Consider the following 19450-nt stretch of genomic DNA (forward strand, 5'->3'; position numbering starts at 1 on the left):
GATGTTGTGTTTTCTTACAGGGGATGGTTCCATTTGTATTTGTTGGCACTAAAGAAAGCATTGGAAATGTGCAAGTTCTTTTAGAGTATCATATTGCTTATCTAAAGGTTTGTATAGTATTCATATCATGTTGCTCCACACGTTAAACTTTAATTTTATATTTGTAATAAATTTTAAGTCTTTAAATGTTTTTGTTAATTCAGCTTCATATTTGCCCTTTCTTTCTGCGTGAGAATATTAAAAGTCCTTTGCTGTAGTAAAATGATTGGCCTCGTGTACATTTTTTCTCTTTCCCTCTGTACTTTGACATTTCTTTCCGTACTGGTCACTCTTGTGTTTGATGCAGATAGGACACAGAACCAGGAATGAAGGTGGGCTTTCTTGGTAACTGATATTCTCTGAATCACGTGTATTACCCCCATAGATATCAGTTGATAATTCTTAACCATTTTTTTAAATATAGTCTGTCTGGGTTGATGAATAAAGAGAAAAGGTTTTAGAAAAGAAGTTCCCTATAAGTTGGAATTGTCATTTTCTACTCTTATTCCTGCTGCTTTTTTTCTTGTTTATAGTATCTCAACTGCTCTGTCTCTAGTTAATGTTTTCCTTTTAGTCACTCATATTGTTGGCTGCTGTGTTAATATTTTGAAAGCACCACTGATAATGTCATTCCTTTTTTTTAAAACTCATCTTTCCAATACTGTGCCTTTTAGCCAAGAGCTTTCTCTAGACACCTTACCTTCACATCCTGTAATGACCTCATTCTCTGAATGACCAAGTCTGCCAGTTCATCTAGGTCACAACTCAAGTGTCATTATTTTGATAGGAAAGTAGGTTATTAATAGTACCTGTCATAAATGGTACCTTACCTCATTTAGCAGAGTTTTTACTCCTGGAAGGCTAGATCTGGTAATTTTATGTAATTATTAGCTGTTTAAATAGGTTATTTCAGCACTTGTCTGTTGAACATCCCCTAGGTTATTCTAATGCTTGTGTGTAAACATTCTCTTGAAGGAGAAGAGTCATTGTCTTTTTATTTTGCATACCTGTAGCACTTAGCATGGTTGGCACGTGATGCTAAGGCATTTGTAAATGCTTGGTGAATTGAATTAGCAAATGACCTTGTAAATTGTGTTCACTAGGAATACAGTTATACTTTGCTGAATAACTGCCCAAGATCACAAGCTTCTTTCATTCGTAGGACTGGAGTATAGCTCAAGCTCTGGGCTTTAAGAAGACAAAAAAATACATGTAAGATTTATCCTTTTTTGTTTTGGTTATAGGAAGTAGAACAGCTAAGAATGGAACGCCTGCAGATTGATGAACAGCTACGACAGATTGGTATGGGTTTCAGACCTTCTTCCACCAGAGGGCCTGAAAAAGAGAAAGGATATGCCACTGATGAAAGTACCGTCTCTTCTGTACAAGGTTCTAGGTCTTATAGTGGAAGAGGCAGAGGTCGTCGGGGCCCTAATTACACCTCCGGTTATGGTAAAAAAAAAATTTTTTTTTTTTTGGTAGTGGTTTCAGTGATCCAGTACATTTTGCTTATTATTGTTTTTGGGGTTTTTTTAGGATTTATTTTTTATTTCATTTGATTGATTGATTGATTGATTGCCGCGTTGGGTCTTCATTGCTGTGCGTGGGGTTTTTTCCAGTTGCAGCAAGCGGGGGCTGCTCTTCGTTGCGGTGCGCAGGCTTCTCATTGCGGTGGCTTCTCTTGTTGCGGAGCACGGGCTCTAGGCGTGTGGGCTTTAGTAGTTGTGGCGCACGGGCTCAGTACTCGTGGCTTGTGGGCTCTAGAGCGCAGCAGGCTCAGTAGTTTTGGTGCGTGGGGTTAGTTGCTCCGTGGCATGTGGGGTCTTCCCGGACCAGGGCTCGTACCTGTGTCCCTGCATTGGCAGGCGGATTCTTAACCACTGTGCCACCAGGGAAGTCCTGCTTATTATTGTTTAGTTCATCACTTCATCTTGGCTTTGAGGGCAGGAAATAGTTCTGAGGTACATGTTTTAATAGTGACAGCATACTTTTTATATTAATGACAGTAAAAGGTTTATAGTGTTCAAGTAAAAGGTTTGTGTGTAATGAAATGAAACATGTTTTTGTTAAGTTTATAGCTCATGATCATGTTTGTTCTAAATATTTAGAATAAATATATATGCAACTTGTTTTCTCAGGTATTTTCTCTGTACAATTATATACATTTTCCAATAAAAACCTAGTGATGGTGGTGATGTTACTAGGATTTACCTTTTGCCTACCCTCTAGGAAAAGTAAAAATGAAAAAATACACTAATCACTGTGCCACGATTACATATAGCAAATCTGTACTGGTTTTTAAAAAATACTATATTGGTTCATTTGGCAGTTTTGAATATTAATATCTCACATCTGGAATTATTTTGTGAAATACAGCATTTCAATAATATGAGAGCTTTAAAAGTTAGAACCTAGTTAACATTTTATAAATGAACATTTTTCTAAAATGTGTTTCACTGAGAGGATGGGGCTTAACCTATATAGGAAGGGACCAGTGGATGGTGATTGTCAGCAATTCTCTAATCCTAAATTTCTCAGTTTGTCTTCAGCTTTGGAGTTGTTCCATTTTTCTGCATTTGGACTTGGATCTTAGCAGTGACCTGATTTTTTTCTTCCCTTCTCTCTGTCCTTCTCTCTTCTCTTCTCTCTTCTCTACTCCCCTATGCTCATCCTGACTGCTTTGGGAAAAAATTTCATAAGCCTTTTCCAGAATAGAAGGCATTTAGGGAAAACAAATACATGAAAGCTTTACAGTGTGCAGATTCCACTTCCACATTTCATGTTTGACCAAAGGATCGTCTGATGATGCCAGAGTTATATTAGATTTGTACTGTTTTTCATTTATTGTAGAGTTGGATGGTCAAGTTTCCCTTCCCCTTTTTTCATTATTTTAAAGTTAACCCTATATTGAAGCCTGAAAAGAAGAATTCCAGTTACTGTGTTCAGTATGTGAAGGACTGAGAATTGAGAACTATTAAAATCCTGAAAGCACATTTAATACAAAAGACAATCAGTAGTTAAATAGAAATTAAGTACATATTGAATGATTTTAGAGGTACAAATTACTAGTACAAATAATCAGATTTGGTTTTTTGGTTGATGAATTCATTGAACAATTTTATAAGCCTCTGGGAAGTCCACTTATTGATGAGAGGTCACTCTTCGGCAAAATGCTTTTGTTGACAGAAATAAATTTAAATGAGAATGGTAGAGGAATATCATTTGGATTGAAGAAAGCTATGCAGATTGTTCAGTAGATGGCACTCTTACCTCTGAATCTTTGCCAACTAGTAACATTGTATTTCTTGAAATAGCTGTTGAACTTAAAGTGGGCTCCAGAGAAATAAAAATTATTTGAATTTGGTTGTAGATGTTCTTGTCCACTTAATAGCAGAAGGTTTTTTAGGTGGTGAATATATATGTATAAGCTGTATAAGAATTTAACATCTCTGAAGTTATATGTGTTACAATGGATGATGTCTTACAACTTTAATTGGCAGCATTTTCTTTAAATGGCACACAAAATATGACTTAATGTTGGATTTGATAAAATGTGGGGCTTTAGCTGTTAATATTAAGTTCAGTATACGTGTTCATTTAAAAGGATGTGAACAGGGGCTTCCCTGGTGGCGCAGTGGTTGAGAGTCCGCCTGCAGATGCAGGGGACATGGGTTCGTGCCCCGGTCCGGGAAGATCCCACATGCCACGGAGCGGCTAGGCCCGTGAGCCATGACCGCTGAGCCTGCGCGTCCGGAGCCTATGCTCCACAACAGGAGAGGCCACAACAGTAAGAGGCCTGCTTACCGCAAAAAAAAAAAAAAAAAAAAAAGCTAAAAGGATGTGAACCATCTTCATAAGGTGGTTTTAGAAGTTTTAGGGGAAAATATGAGTTTAAATTCTGTTAAAAACAGGTCTTTTTATTTGTTGGAGCCATTACAAATTGAACCGGTTTCATGGATCATTTATAAAGCCTCCCCCCACCCTGACTTTTTGGATTCATGAACTTGTATTTTACAGAATTGAGATTGGAATGATTTTAACAGTATTTTTCTGTTGATTATGCAACAAATCATAATTTCAGAGGCTTTTACAATACTATTATAGTTCTGTAGGTCAGAAATCTGACATGAGTGTCATTGGGCTAAAATCTAAGTGTTGGCATGTCTGTATTTCCTTTTGGAGGCTCTAGGGAAAAATTTGTTCCTTTGACACTTCCAGCTTATAGAGACAATCTCTGTTCCTTGGCTTATTGACCGCTTCCTCCGTCTGATAAAGCTAGTAATTACAGAGAGTCCTTATGCTATCATCTCTGGTTCTCTGTAGTTGAGAATGGTTCTCTACTTTTTAAAGATCCATGTGATTAATTTGGCCTTACCTGGATGATCTAGGATAATCCTCCCACCTCAATATCCTTAACCTTAATTACATCTGCAGAGTTCCTTATGCCATCTCAGAAATGTTTAATATGAAGGAAGTGGAACACTAGCCAGTTCATTAGCTTTTTTTTTTGACCTTAATAGCTGTCTTTATCTACTGAAATCTATTTATGATTTAGACACCCTCTTTGAGTATCTTGAGTATTAGATTTAGGTTAAACCTAAGAAAATTTTTTTGCTTATGATACTGAATTAAATACTACACTGTATTTCTAAAGATAATTTGAAAGGAACTTCTGTTAAAAAATGAGATACTCATCTAACTTCAAATTTTGGTAATGTTTTCAGGCAGGATATATAGCTTTGTAAATAAATCCCAAAGTTCTGATACATTCCAAGGTTTTTTTTGATTGTTTTGTTTTGTTTTTTTTAGCTACTCATGAAATGATAAACTATCCTTATTCCACCAGACCATGACATCAGTTAACAAAGTTCTTTTTTGTCATTTGGAAAAATAAGTGTTTTAATTCATTCTCTACTATGAGACTCATTTCTTAACAAAGACTCGAATGTCAGTACTAGAAGCTTGCTATATGTTTCTTAAAATGTACGTCTAACGTATCCATTCTTATATAATGACTAGCTACATCTATATTTAATGGCATATGGAGAAAAAAAGATGATAGAAGACTTATCTTTAAAGGAGAAAGGAAGTTGGTAGGCTTGTTTTTAAACTTTACGTTTTAATCCCTGTACTTCAGTACGTAGCATTTTGTGTATCTGAAGAGCTCTTGTGTTTTGCTTTTATCATTAAATGACTATGGAGTTAATATAGTGTATTTCTAGTTTATCTTATTTGGGAGTTCAGCATAGGAACATCAAAATCATGCAGCAAATTCACATCTCAAGAGAAAATTGATATGCATGTTGCTAAGCTTCTGGGGGCATTTAGAGATACAAGACAGAGCTCTCCCCTTTATTATATTGTAGACCAAGTGGGAAGTAAATCCACACTGGAGAAAATAGAAAACAACACATGACAATACTTCATGATAGATACACATTAATTTTAAGGAAATAAGGGGAGAGGTCTGTTTTTAGTTAAATTGGTTGGAAGCTACAGACATTGAACTGGGCCCTTAAGGAGATAGATTTGCATGTATAGGTTTCCCACACTATCAGAAAGTAGAGTTTTCCTGTGAAACCTTTTGTAAGCTGAAATGGCATAAAGTGAAGAAGCAATTACCTTAGGACACATCTTGCTAATAGATGCACAAAATAATGTGAGATAAAGCACAGATGCTCACCGACACAGTTCAAAACTATGTTGGCTTGATGCTGAGTTTAGTTCCTGAGGAAGGAGCTGGGGTGTGCTGCTGTCACTGTTTGGGGTGCTTGCTGCCTCTATAATGGCTTGCAGCAAAGCAAATGCTGAAGGCTATTTTCTCTTCGTGCCTTTTTTTCCTAAAGCAGAAATCCTCTTTGATTTCTTTTGGTTAGCAAAAACAGGTATTTGTGGAGGTCTTTTGTAAAAGCAAAACGGTGTAAAATGGGCTTCTCTGGTGGCGCAATGGTTAAGAATCCGCCTGCCAATGCAGGGGACATGGGTTTGAGCCCTGGTCCAGAGACATCCCACGTGTCGCGGAGCAAAGAAGCCCGTGCACCACAACTACTGAGCCTGCGCTCTAGAGCTCGCGTGCCACAACTGCTGAAGCCCGCGTGCCTAGAGCCCGTGCTCCACAACAGGAGAAGCCACTGTAATGAGAAGTCCATGCACTGCAATGAAGAGTAGCCCCCGCTCGCTGCAACCAGAGAAGGCCCGTGCACAGCAACAAAGACCCAATGCAGCCAGGGAAAAAAAAAAAAGGTGTAAAATGAACTTTTGAAAAGCATAGAAGTGGGAATGAGTATGATAGTGATTGGGTCATATAAATCTGACACATTAATTGTGTTATCATAATAATGTAGGCTTTCATAGAATCTTTGCAGTGTTTACATTTTTAAAAGGTCACTATTGAAATTGGCCATTGGGATGTTAGAAAAAGTCCGTAAACTTTTAAAGTCATGCTGAAGTTTTGTTTCACTGATAATGGCTTAAACTCCATTGATTGTCAGGTTGAAGCTGTCTTTTCTTAGAGTAACCTAAAATTTGTTCAGTGATTTCAAACGCTGTATTCTTCAAACTTAAGACATTATTGTGCGAAAAACATAATTTTATGTAGAGCTACTAAAAATACACTCCTAGTTCATGAGACCATCAATTATAAGAAATATTCTTATTTCAGAGATGTTAAGTGTGAAAAAAAGGTGCCGCCTAGAATCAGTGAAATAATGGTAGAATATAGTATGCAGATAAAGTACTCATTCTTCTAAATATGATTAAATTTGCTTTTAAATATTGGATAGTGGTTATTTCTTATTATATTGGGTTGGCCAAACAGTTCGTTTGGTTAGTGAATGCATTGTGCAATAAAATTCTTGGTGAAAATGAAAAATGTGTCTTTTATTTTTACTTAAAACCAAATGAACTGTTTGGCCAACCCAATACTAACACTTTGTTAAAAACCTAAAAATGGGCAAAATTTAAAAAATATTTCCCTATATTAAGTGCATTTTCATATTGTATATGTGTAATGTTTTGTATGTTCTTTGCAAAATTCTATTGGCCATGTTTCTGCGCATCCAAACAGTTCAATTTTTAATCTATCTGACTAGGTAAATACTTTATTACTAGTATACGATATTAACATTCAGTTATTTCTTAGTTAATAAATTTCAAATTCATTAACATTTTTATTTCTCTTTGGAGCAGCCAATCAGTAGGGTTATTTAAACAATGATTAGCAGGAAATAATGTTGAAAATTTTCACTTTTTTCTTTAATAGAAATATAGTTGGCTTATGTTTTCTTCTTTCCCAAGGTACAAACTCTGAGCTGTCTAACCCATCTGAAACTGAATCTGAGCGTAAAGACGAGCTAAGTGATTGGTCATTGGCGGGAGAAGATGACCGAGAGAGCCGGCATCAGCGTGACAGCAGGAGACGCCCAGGAGGAAGAGGCAGAAGTGTTTCAGGGGGTCGAGGTCGTGGTGGACCACGTGGTGGCAAATCTTCCATCAGTTCTGGTAGTCTTTTATATACTATGTCAGAATCCTTTCTTGGTAAACAGTATAATTATATATACGTTAATTCATTTACCAGGGCCACTCGTTTTTGGAAGTTTCTCTTTTAACTGTCTGAGGAAAATAGTAGAATATATATATACACACACATACACATAGCAACATAAGGAAAAGCACTATAGAGTGTTTCTCAGTGAAAGTTTAGTTAGAATATTCAGAATGTTCTTGCTTAGTATAATGGGCTGGGGGGAGAATTGAGAATTGTCAGGGATCCATGGACTAGATCCATAGCATATTATTGTATGGCAACTTTTAATAAAACCACTCTTAATAAATTTTTTAAAAAGGCTGGATCAAATCACACCTTTTACGGGACTTTAAAGTACTCTCTAGTTCTAGTGATATTCTTCAAGTCCTAAAGTTCAGTTTACAGACTTCCAGGGAAGCAGTTTTTTATATTTTAGTATATTGTTCACTCTTACCAAGGTTTATAAAATTATAGTATGCTGAATTACAAAGTAAATGTACTTTACCTAGTGTTTATGATTAATGGATAAACTTAGTGTCTTTTGCAAAGATGCTAGCTTGCTAGCTGTTACCAAAGGAAACTTAGAAAGGAAAAATCGTGATTAGGTGAATTTCTTCTATAATTTGATTGGTGGAAGCAATAAATGCACATAGGTAAGATGGGTATTTTTTTTTCTTATAAATTATATCTTAAAACCTTTCCTTTCCCACCCTCACCCCACCTTACTCCCCCTTCACTCTTTCTTTCTGGAGATGGGAGTACTACTCAACATTCATTTCCACATTTTCCTATAACCAGTTAGAATTTCAAATTTTTTAGTATGCTTTTTTGTGTAGACTTGCTTTGCTTGCTTCAGTTCATAGTAAGAGATTTCTGTTATGTCACGGAGTGCAGGTGTTGAATATTATTTGGAAATAGTTCATTAACATTGGCACAAAGAAGCAGCAACCACATTGAACTCAGTTATGGAGACAAAAAGCTGTTTCGTGGAATTGATTCATTTTAGCTGAATATTTGTTTTCATTTTTATTTCTCTAGCCTCTGGGCAGGATTAGCTAGGAATGTGAATGTAAAAAGTAGCATGTAATAATATACTAGTTCCTCATACGTTTTCAAAAACAAGTCAAAGAGAAATGGTAGAAAGCCAAGTTGTCTGCCCATCTTCTGTTTTAATATTTCATTGCCATTTAAAGGTTTTTATATTTGTTGTTTTTCAGGTAAAATAGTGATACAGAAAACATTTTATCTGAAGACAGAGAGGGTATATTTTTACCTGGGGAAAATTGAAGTTTCTTATCATTAATTGATATAGTTCAATATAGGTCAGAGTATTCCTAATAACTGCAGCTCTCTTAAACAAATATTTCTTGCCTCTGACATGCATATAGTGCTCAAAGATCCAGACAGCAATCCATACAGCTTACTTGATAATACAGAATCAGATCAGACTGCAGACACTGATGCCAGCGAATCTCATCACAGTACTAACCGTCGTAGGCGGTCTCGTAGACGAAGGACTGATGAAGATGCTGTTCTGATGGATGGGATGACTGAATCTGATACAGCTTCAGTTAATGAAAATGGGCTAGGTATGTAAGCACTTAGGGAAAAGATACATATTATTGTATAATATTGTTAATGTGTGAAGCTTTTTTTTTTAAAAAAAAAATCCCAAACATACGCAATTCACAAGTTGAATTTTTCCTAGTGTTTACTTCAGATGAGGTAGATGGCTTTGTGTCTGTCTTAAATGTCTAGTTCTAAGATTTGTATAGCCAAATAATTTGAAACTGGGAAGGTATATTAAAATGCCCTTTGATGCCATTAAAACAATACAAATATTCAAACTGCAAGGCACTTAATACTCTTACTGTTCTAAACCAAAATTGGGCTTTCAGTTTGCCTCTTTAAATGTTATAAATGACACTAATGAAGGTGTGTATACTGAGTAGGAATTGATTTCCAGAGGGCTAAAGTGTCATTAACTTTGGTAAAAAAAAGGAAAACTTTATTCCTGAATGATGATAATTAAGTCTTAGAGTTTGTTTAATCAAGAGTTAAAACCCTCTTAATTTCTGGATGATAATTCCATATTTAATGTAGTAGGAATGTTTTAAACTACAAAAGTATTTTTCCTGTGAGTAATGTGTATTGTTTTATTTTTTCTGTTTAATTAAAAGGTTCTTTTCCCTTCTTTAAATCTTTGAAGGAAAGAAGTTTTTTTTTTTTTTTTTTTTTTTGCTTTGTTTTTGTCAGAATAGTTCATGGTGAACTTTGCAATTACAGATGATAGTGAAAAAAAACCCCAGCGACGCAATCGTAGCCGCAGGCGTCGTTTCAGGGGTCAGGCAGAAGATAGACAGCCAGGTAACTTGCGTGGACCTGTTGCCAACACCAGGTTACAAGCATGAAAAAAAAATGTCATGTGTCTGCTTTCTAAATATATTATACTTACATGTACACCTGTGCATATACATTCAAGATGTGCATTGCATAAATTGTTTACTCAACTAATACGACTACTACTCTTAAGAAAATGCATTCTTCCTTCACACCGTAAATGTGTAGTAAACCCGTCTAATTGAACTAATGTTGTGTCTCAATTTTTTTACATGGAAATACTGTTGAGAATACCGTTATTTTGTCCACTTGGCAGATTCTGCATTCTTGAGTTGGGGCCTGCCATCCCAGGAACTATGTTGTAGATTGTGATTGAGGTTGATTGGCAAAACTGGGCAGCTTTTGCATGGTGCCTGCTTGCTATATCTGGGTTCAGCACCTCATTTTTGTGGGGTTTCTCATACCCACAGTTTAAAAAAAAGTATAAATGAAAAAAATACTTGAAAGTGTCTTTTTCCTAGTAAGAGGAATGCATGTTATGTTTTTGTTTATTGTAGTGTGATGCCTTTTCCCTTACACCTACTAACTATTCAAATTAATAGTACTTACTTAGTTTTAGAATGTTAATTTAAGTAGATATAATTTTTAGTAACTTCAAAGAAACTTGTTTGCTGTGTCTATACTATCTTGAACATAATTCCATTTCCTTTGTATGGAGAATCACATGTATATTTACAATGAAGAAACTGTGTGCACCAGAAATAAACCCCTTTTAAACTAATCAATTTTGCATTCTTTCCAAAGCAAATTCTTGTGTTTTCCCCAAATAAAGAATGTAAATTCCAGTATCTTTATTTAGAATTTTAAGTTTAGTGGTTGTAGAGACATTTGAGAAAACTGGTTAAGGGTATTAGTTTCCATTCTTGGGGAAAAAAAAGTTGATGTTTTAAACATAGTTGTAAATTTAAAAGGAATTAAATATTGTCAAAATAGGTTCCAGGAAATGTTATTGTTTTCTCTTCTTTTCTCTCTCTTTAGTGTTAGAAATATCTTTTAGATGAAGAGATTGTATTTATTTTGTTTTTTGAAGCTGGCATAGCAGTGCATACACTTTTTGGCTGTACTTTACAAATAAGGAAATTTAAGCTGTTAGTAGGTTGGGCTTGAGATAGAATAAATTACAACATAATTTATTAACTAGGTGGATGGTGGTTCATTACTAAGTCAAAGGACATAAAGGGAATAACATAAAAGCCTTTGATAAAGATGAGGAAGAGATTTCTGCATGGTATTAATTGAAACGAGTAATTTAGAGTTTTAAATAATTAAGCAATGATTTGTGTTCTTTACTGCATTTATTCCTGTTTTACTCTGTTCTTTGGAAGTACTAATTTCCTCTTTAGAACTCATTGCCTTTCTCAGCGTGCCCCCTACCCCCCAAACCAAGACACACACACACAGACAGACACACACACACACACACGATAGGTGGAAAAAGCACATCATTTTCTCCTTTGCCCCTGGAAGGAGTTCTACGAAGGCAGCTTCTATCCAAAGTTAATGTCAACATTCTCTGAAATAAACAAATATTTGCTCAGAATTTCTTGTTGCCCTTAGTATAAATTAAGCAGTGAGTATTCTTTACTAAGAAAAGAATGACAGTATACTGGTGTCCAGTGGATTAACTTTGGAGCCCTTAAATTCTAGAGTCCAAATTATGCTGCACAAAGTGCCTCAATTTTTTTCTAGATATTGTAAATACCTATTAATCTGTTTTGAACTTTTTTAAAGACTGGCTATAAACAGGTTTTTCTTTGAATTAACTGAGGTTATTTTTAGTTTTACCTCCCTTTGGTAGGGGAGGGGCACTAATAAATTTTTACCTTTCCAGCTAAGTGCCTATTAATTAATTGATAAACTGTATCAAAGTATACTATTCTCTGCACATAGTGGATGAAGAGTTCTAAGAATTGTCACGTGTTCAAATTTAGCAGTATGCGTGTCTATGCATCAGGGTTTCCAGGTAGCTGAGTTCTTCCAGGTGTCACTGAGGGCTCAACCATGGAAACAGAATGAATTCATTAAGGTGCTCTCCAAACCAGAATAGGATGCTTTTGCTTCTGTGTATGTAGATATAATGATGAAGTGGATTTGATAGTATCCCTCTCCCCAATTTTGGAAACTTATTAAATGTATTTATAAATTCATTTACAGTGAATTTAAATGACCATTTATAAAGCTCCAAAATGAGTACATTGAGTTTCTTATGGGAAAGAGACAGTTTTAGACATGAAACATCTTTATTTAGTGGTGTTTCTAAAGATGTGTATTAGTTCTGAATTAAGTTGTTTCCTTGGGATTTAAAAAGATTCATTTTAATAGTTCTATCTATGTCAGAATCCTTTCTTGGTAAACAGTATAATTTTAGAAAGTTCTTGAAAGTTCTAGAAAGTTCTTGGATCTTATAAAGAAAGGTGTTAGCATGTTAATTCATGATTAAGAAAAATGAATTGTAAATACAATCCAGCTTTTTATTATATTAAAATGATTTATTTTCATATAATTTGAACCTGATGGACTAGCTCTTCCTGTACACAGTGACTTTAAATTTTAAATTTACCCAAGTTTTAATTCTTTCGTAATTTACCTGCTTCCATAATTTAAAGTACACCGTATTCCACATAATCAGGGATTTTTCTTCACCAGTTTCTGAGGGAAAGTAAATACTTTGAAAGGAAGAGGGTGATTATTTTGATATTTCTTCAAATCAGTGAATTCTAAGTTGCAGGTCCTTGAAGAGAAAGTTCTGCAGTATAAAGTGAGGCCAGTCCAGTGTACTAGCAGACCAGAGGTAGTTTGTTGTAGTTGGGTTGGCAGTAGGGTGTTAGTGTGGGTTAGTCTTTTCGCCTTTGCGTTAGTCTTTTCCCTGCATCCCTACTGCCATTGCAAACACAAACACCTTTTCAGTCAGTCGCTTGAAAGATTGGCAAGATGGGGAAAGGGAGTGGTTACTGAATTAATGGTGGACCTTTTCCCACCATGATCAATGGCCACAATTTTAGGTTGGTGTTCTGTCATCTTTAGTTTGCTTGCAGTTTTTTTAGATTACTCAGAATGGTCTCTAGTGTGAAATGTGAAAAAGGAACCATAAAATACACTTGGATATCTTACTGTGCTTTTAAAGAAAATGTTAAAAAAAACCAGAACAACTAATTTCTGAGTAAATCTTTTACATCTTTGATGAAAATTTCAAATTGAAGCATGCTACACCACGATTTGACCCAGTTTGCCCCATTTTTTCCCCCACTGATAAGTGCAAACACTGGGCTTACAATGCTGCATTCTCTATTCTTGGTTGTGGATTTCTATGTCAGACTTAACCCCACAACTGTAGACTAACAAGAAACAAATGGCTGGACTCTTGTTGAAGAGGACTTTAATCTAGGCTTCCTTGCCTTTCCAGCTTGAAATCTTCTGTAGTAAGCACTAAACCACAGGCACATTTTTCAGGGTTAGTTTTTGGTTGGAGGTGGTACCCAGCTTAAGAAAATTTTGAAATTGGGTAACCCACCATTAATTTATTTTAAAAGTAAAATTACTCTTTATCCATAAATAAACTTTAGAAGTACTTTTTCAACACCTGTAATTTTTTTCTCATCTTCAACAGTCACAGTTGCAGATTATATTTCTAGAGCTGAGTCTCAGAGCAGACAAAGAAACCTCCCAAGGGAAACTTTGGCTAAAAACAAGAAAGAAATGGTAAGGAGAATTTAACCTGTAGGTTTTGGTGTTTTTGTTTTTGTTTTTGGTATGGTTTAGTTTTATTTTCACTTCTTAACTTACTTGTATGATCACTTGTTTCCCCAATTAGACCAGTAATATTTTAGTTAAAGACTACTCTTGATTTTGTTTTTGGCCCCAGGTAACTGAAGATATGCATGCTTGAGCCTGAAATACTTTTCATTTAGAACTCTAAATAGCATTCGTAAAATTCAGTCTGCCCCAAGATACTGGGCATAGAGACTGTTGCCTTAATTTGGGGAACAATAGGCTGAATATATCTCTTCTCAGTGGTGGATAAAGACCTTTAAGTTTCAGTTCTTTTAAATATTTTAAGGGATTTGATATGTAAATGTGAGTTCCAAAAAAAAGGTGAGTAAGTAGGTGGTTATTTGCGTTACTTAGGGTATTAATGTTTATATCTTTTATATGGTGAGCATTCCAGTGGTTAAAATGAAAGTAGGTGCAAGTTTTCAGTAAACAGGTACAGATTCTTCCTGTGGTTTATGCACCGCTAGATACTAGAGATAAAGAGTTGAAAAGCCCAGAGAGGTGGAGTACATTGGTATTTGTTTTGAATTTTAAGAATGTTTTAATTCTTTGATCCATTGTGGTATGTGAAAACTAAAATTGTTTATTAGCTAATTAATGTTTATGTAGCTATTGTCCTCCTCAGCTATAGATTTCATTTATAAAGAAGTTGAAAAAGTTGTCTCCCTTTGGCAGGCAAAAGATGTGATTGAAGAGCATGGTCCTTCAGAAAAGGCAATAAATGGCCCAACTAGTGCTTCTGGCGATGAAATTTCTAAGCTACAGCGTACTCCAGGAGAAGAAAAGATTAATACCTTAAAAGAAGAAAATACTCAAGAAGCAGCAGTCCTGAATGGTGTTTCATAAACTGAAGAAGTTCCTAGTTTACAGTTCTTTTACATTACATTTTACAATAGTGCTTGTACAAGCTTGCCAAAGATAGAATTATGGATCGCCAGTCTTTACATCGCACTTTCAGTTCCTCCATTTGGAATTCAGAAAGGGGAGGGATCCTGAAGAAATCATATGTTAAACATACTTTGACACCTACTGTGTTATAAAATATATCATCAGATGTGCCTTGAGAATAGTATATGTAACATTAAAAAAAGTTGCTGGCTATAGGAAATGTTATTTTGTTTTCAAAATATGGCAGAGATGGGGGGAGGTGGGTGGGGGGTGGGATCCCTAAGGGAATATTCTTTATGAAAGCATTAGCTGCTTTTGTTACATTTTTAATAATATGCAACCACTTCTTCACCTGAGGAAAACTAGAGTGAAATGCAGTCTAAGATATTTTGCACTGAATTGTAATTTCTTCATTAGTTTAGTCTGGAAACTGGTCTGTTTTAATGTGTTTTTAAAATGCTGTATGTAGAGGAAAATCTGCAGGCCACTGGAATACATTTGTTAAATTCTCATCTGCAGGGACACTGGGTGATATTGGCAGTGACTGTTCTACATTGAGGCTTTGTTTGGTTTATTTATTAAAGTGTACAGTATTTAAAAAATCAAACATAGCTTTAGTTAAAACACTAAGCTGAATTAGTCATGTCCATTCAGACATAACCTGAACTACTGAAAAGATCAATTTCCAGAAGGTTTATTCTGTATAAACTACATGTTAGTCTTCAGTAGAGTATCTTTTCTTTTTTCCCCCTTTTTTCTTTTTTTTCCCTTTTTCCTTTTTTTTTTTTTTTTTTTTTTTTGATTTTGGTTGTTTGATGTGCAATATGTTTTTGTATGCAGGTAGTAAATAAACTTTGATCTTCCATTTGCTGATTTTTAACTTTCTACTTTTTATACCAACTGTTGAAAAGTAGTTGGACCTACTTAAAGGCCTAGAGTAGTATTCTGATTGCTTTTTAAGATGCATTTATACTTGCTCATAAGTAGTAGTAAAATATTAGCTGGTCAATTTATCATTTTGTAATGAATCATCTGAAATCTTAGTACTTAAAAAAATTTAGTGTGTTAGAATAGAATGGTTTAGGGAATTGATCAGAGATTTGATATTAGGAAAGTCTTTGTAACAAAATTCTAATCATAGGCAACTTTTGGAAGGCATTGGGGTAAAATCCAGAATTTTACTTTTGCCTTTGATTCTTTATTAAAGTTATTTTTATAAAGAAGTATAATGAGCAGTTTTTAAATAAGGAATGTCACGAATTTGATTTTTGGTTCTCAAGGAAATAATTTTAAAGGTTCTTATACTAATGAATGGATTTTTGGTAAATATTTTAGCCAGATGTCTTAATAAACGAAGTGTGTTGCAAGGTGATATCAAGTAATTGAGGGTTTATGGGAGTTGCTCTACAATATTATATAAAGACTACTGAGCAAGAAGAAAGCTCTTTCACTTGGCATCTGAAAAGTATTTTTATGTGCATAATTTATGTTAATTTATGTGCATAAAAAAGCTAAGTGATTTTAATTTATGGCTGAAGGACAATTCAGGTTATAGTTAAAAATATTTGCCAGGTCAGTGTATGTAAAACCCTAGCCCTGAAATTTATTACTGTTGAGGTTAAAGTTGTGATGATATTACATGCTTTTTCCTAAAACCCTGATAACTGAAAATTTTAAGGTGTAGTGTGAATAGTGCAGTCCTTGAACATTGAATAAATAATATCAAGTAATTTCATATCCTAATAAAATTACCCACAAATGTCTTTTTTTTAATCCACCAAAGTCAGAAACATGTAAAATTGTTGGCCTTTTTATTCTTCTCTTCAGTAGTAGAGTTACAAATTAATTATAAGGTATGAGAAGAATTTTCATTAATCCCCAAATCGGTAAATATGCTATAAAGAAAATACGATTTTTCATTTTCTTCCAGGTAGAATATTCAGTAAAATCCTCCTATAAAGACTGTTTCAATGGGAACGGAAGAAACACAAAATCATCTTAAGTGGGTTTAGCCCAGGGAGCTTTTTTAGAACTAATAACCTGATTCTAGGAAGTAAGTATTAAGATTTCATTATTTACAAATGACTAATCCCAATGTCCCTTAGAAATATGTACTGCAGAATCATGATAGGCCTTTTATTTATTATTTTTTTTAATAGCACATGCTCAGATTCAGAACTGAAAAGCCCGCTCCCCAAAGGTAACTATTCTTGATAGAGGTAGCCTTCCAAACTTAGTTTGAGAGGAGTGCATCTTTTTTGGCTACAAGTTACATGGAATGTTGCTATGGGAAAACTTGCCAGCCCCCCAGCCCCGCCCCCCCAAAGGTTTTGTGCAGCTTAAGTATTGTTTCAGCATACATATATGAAATCGTGTATGATATCTGAACTAAATCATGAATTAAGAGCTGAGATTACATGGGGGTGAAAATGGTCTTTTCCTGAAGCCTTGGGAAGCCTAGGATTCTTGGGTTTGGCATCACTCTTTTAAGCCTTCCACGGGCCTAAAACTTTCACAAAATGGTATGGGTTTCTGTTGACAGGTCAGTCACCACTGTTAAAATTATAATAGGGATACATAAAAGTATTAATTTTAAGTAACTATTTTAATGTGGAGGTAACAGCATATCAAACCAGTGAGTTCCTGAAAACTGAGACGTTGCTTAGGACAAGGCTGAGGGAGGTAGTAGCTTAAGTAAATATTCTTTAAAAAGCAAGTCCAGGTATATACAGACAAGCAAAATAACCAAAGAACAGGAAAACACTAAGCTGGTGTTTTACTATTTGTCCTGGATCTCCATTCATGTCAGCCGTTCTTTTGTGGCTGGGATCCATCACCTTTGGAAGTATTTTTGTAGCTACTGTTTGCTATGAGTCTAGTGTTTAACCTCAGAAGGGTCTCTGCAAAGTTGGTATGTTAACTGAATGTTGCTGGTAGATTGGGAAATAGTACCTACCATTTGTGTCCTCTGCAAACAGATTGACTTTTTTCAGGTTGAAACCAACTATTGTTGAAACCAACAATTCTTATAGGCTGTGCCTACAATGAGCTTATGCTGTAAGCAGATGATTGGCGGTTACTGGAAATGAATAAAGGAAGATTACTTGTATATTTAGATTTTCTAAGGCTTCAAGGAACTTGAATTGGATCTGTGGGTTTGGCAAAATTCCAAGAGGCAACAAGTAGGGTGTTCATTGTAAAGTCTCAGTTTCCCTATCTTTGCTATTTACAACTTGGATCCCCTGTACCCTTTATAAGGATATCTGATATGGTGAATTTGCAGGTCCCTTATTTTAAAATTTTAGTTTTTTACTAGTATGCTTGAATGGATAATATTCACTTATAACCCATGATTAACCTATGACAGCATTTGGGTTTTATTTCAGGGAACTGTTGCAATAAAGCAATAATTGCAATCTGCTATAGTAAAACTTTTGGCAAGTGGTGGTAATTTGAAACTGCACTCAACTGCTTGTTGAAAACATCAGTTATGTTGAACCATAGGAAATTGCTGGGAGCTGACCAGTTTTGACCCACAGAAGAGACAACCTAATAATACGTTTTAAGGTATAATCATTTACTCCAGAAATCCAAGCAAGGGTCTAATCATCCAGAAAAGCCCTAATTATTGGATGAGGGAGGTGTATATAAGGAAAATATTAATTTTGTTTTTTAAAATGGTTTATCAGTGGGTCACTTTAGATTCAGATTCATCTGTATCTTCTATATTACTGTTTCAGGCTACTGAAGCACAGAATTGGGAGTTACTATCTTAGTTGTACAAACTTTTTCTATATTCCGTTTCATCCAACTAGAGAGGCCTAGACTAGGTGATCCCATAAAGGCCTTTCCAATATAATATAACTTGAGTGTAATCATATGTTAGATCCTGTGTGATACTTAACCATGTACTCTTAAGGAGTATGCTGAATTAAAATGGTGTTTGTTTTCTATTTATATCTGTCCCAGACATTTCCAGCTATATTGTATACAATCTAAAGATAAAAGAAGGGCAGAATTATTTTTCACTAACATTCTCAATTTCAAAGTCCCACTATTAAGTATACTAGTTAGCAGTTTCTCAAATTAGGGTGAAACCACAGGGATATTTTCTGAATGTTTCATACCCTTTTTACTTGATGGATTGTCAAATGTAGCTACTTATTTTCTAGGTTAGAGACTGTTTTCATCACAGAAATTTTCCCATAGTTTTTCTAGATGAACTAATCTATGCTTAATTGTTCCCTGGAGCTCATACCTCAACCTCTTTGAACTTCATTTTTCACCTGGCTGTTTTCAGGTTGTAAAGAAAAATACGTAAATACTTCACTTGAAATTCCATTAACTGAAACAGCACTAAGGTCACAGCAAGTGTTAACTTGTTCCAGATTATACCCTAACACTGGACTACGACCTTGTCATTGGGTCAGGAATAACAGGTTAACACTGGATAGCTCTTTCTATATCCTGTTGCTAAAGCAACAGTTGGCTCTAAGCAGATACACAACACTGGACAGCAGTGCCAGCAACAAAAAAGCAGAGCTTAAGTCATTTAAGTTTCCTGGTACTCAAGGTTACTCTCAGTCCAGGGTTCTTTAACTAAAAACCTATTCTAGCATTCTAAGTAAGTGCTTTTTACTTTACCTCAGATTTATAGATTTCTTTCTACCATATTCTGGCCTTTTAAGTTTTGGAGCCAACTTCTAAATTTTCATTGTAATTAACATTTGGGGGATCATTTATGCTGAACAAAATAATGACCCCATCACACACTTCTGAAATGCAAAACAACTTTTATAGGTTGTTAACAACAGAAAGGTGCCTTAT

The 19450-nt window shown here is 35.0% G+C and overlaps 1 protein-coding gene across 4 annotated transcripts in view; it reads left to right on the forward strand.

Moving 5' to 3' along the window:
• Window positions 1–14838, forward strand: part of FXR1 (FMR1 autosomal homolog 1) — a 56769-nt gene extending 41931 nt beyond the window's left edge. The window contains exons 10-17 of one of the 4 annotated variants that reach the window (XM_065876566.1): window positions 21–107; window positions 1284–1341; window positions 1429–1491; window positions 7336–7539; window positions 8953–9153; window positions 9851–9931; window positions 13572–13663; window positions 14411–14581. In XM_065876566.1, coding sequence (XP_065732638.1) covers window positions 21–107; window positions 1284–1341; window positions 1429–1491; window positions 7336–7539; window positions 8953–9153; window positions 9851–9931; window positions 13572–13663; window positions 14411–14581 — 957 coding nt within the window. Of the gene's footprint in view, window positions 1–20; window positions 108–1283; window positions 1492–7335; window positions 7540–8952; window positions 9154–9850; window positions 9932–13571; window positions 13664–14410 lie in introns of all 4 variants that reach the window. The other 3 variants (XM_065876563.1, XM_065876565.1, XM_065876564.1) reach the window with 3 other exon arrangements.
• Window positions 14839–19450: the final 4612 nt, after the last annotated feature.

This window comes from Phocoena phocoena, chromosome 4 (assembly GCF_963924675.1).
Source record: "Phocoena phocoena chromosome 4, mPhoPho1.1, whole genome shotgun sequence".
In the NCBI taxonomy this organism is placed as follows: domain Eukaryota; kingdom Metazoa; phylum Chordata; class Mammalia; order Artiodactyla; family Phocoenidae; genus Phocoena; species Phocoena phocoena.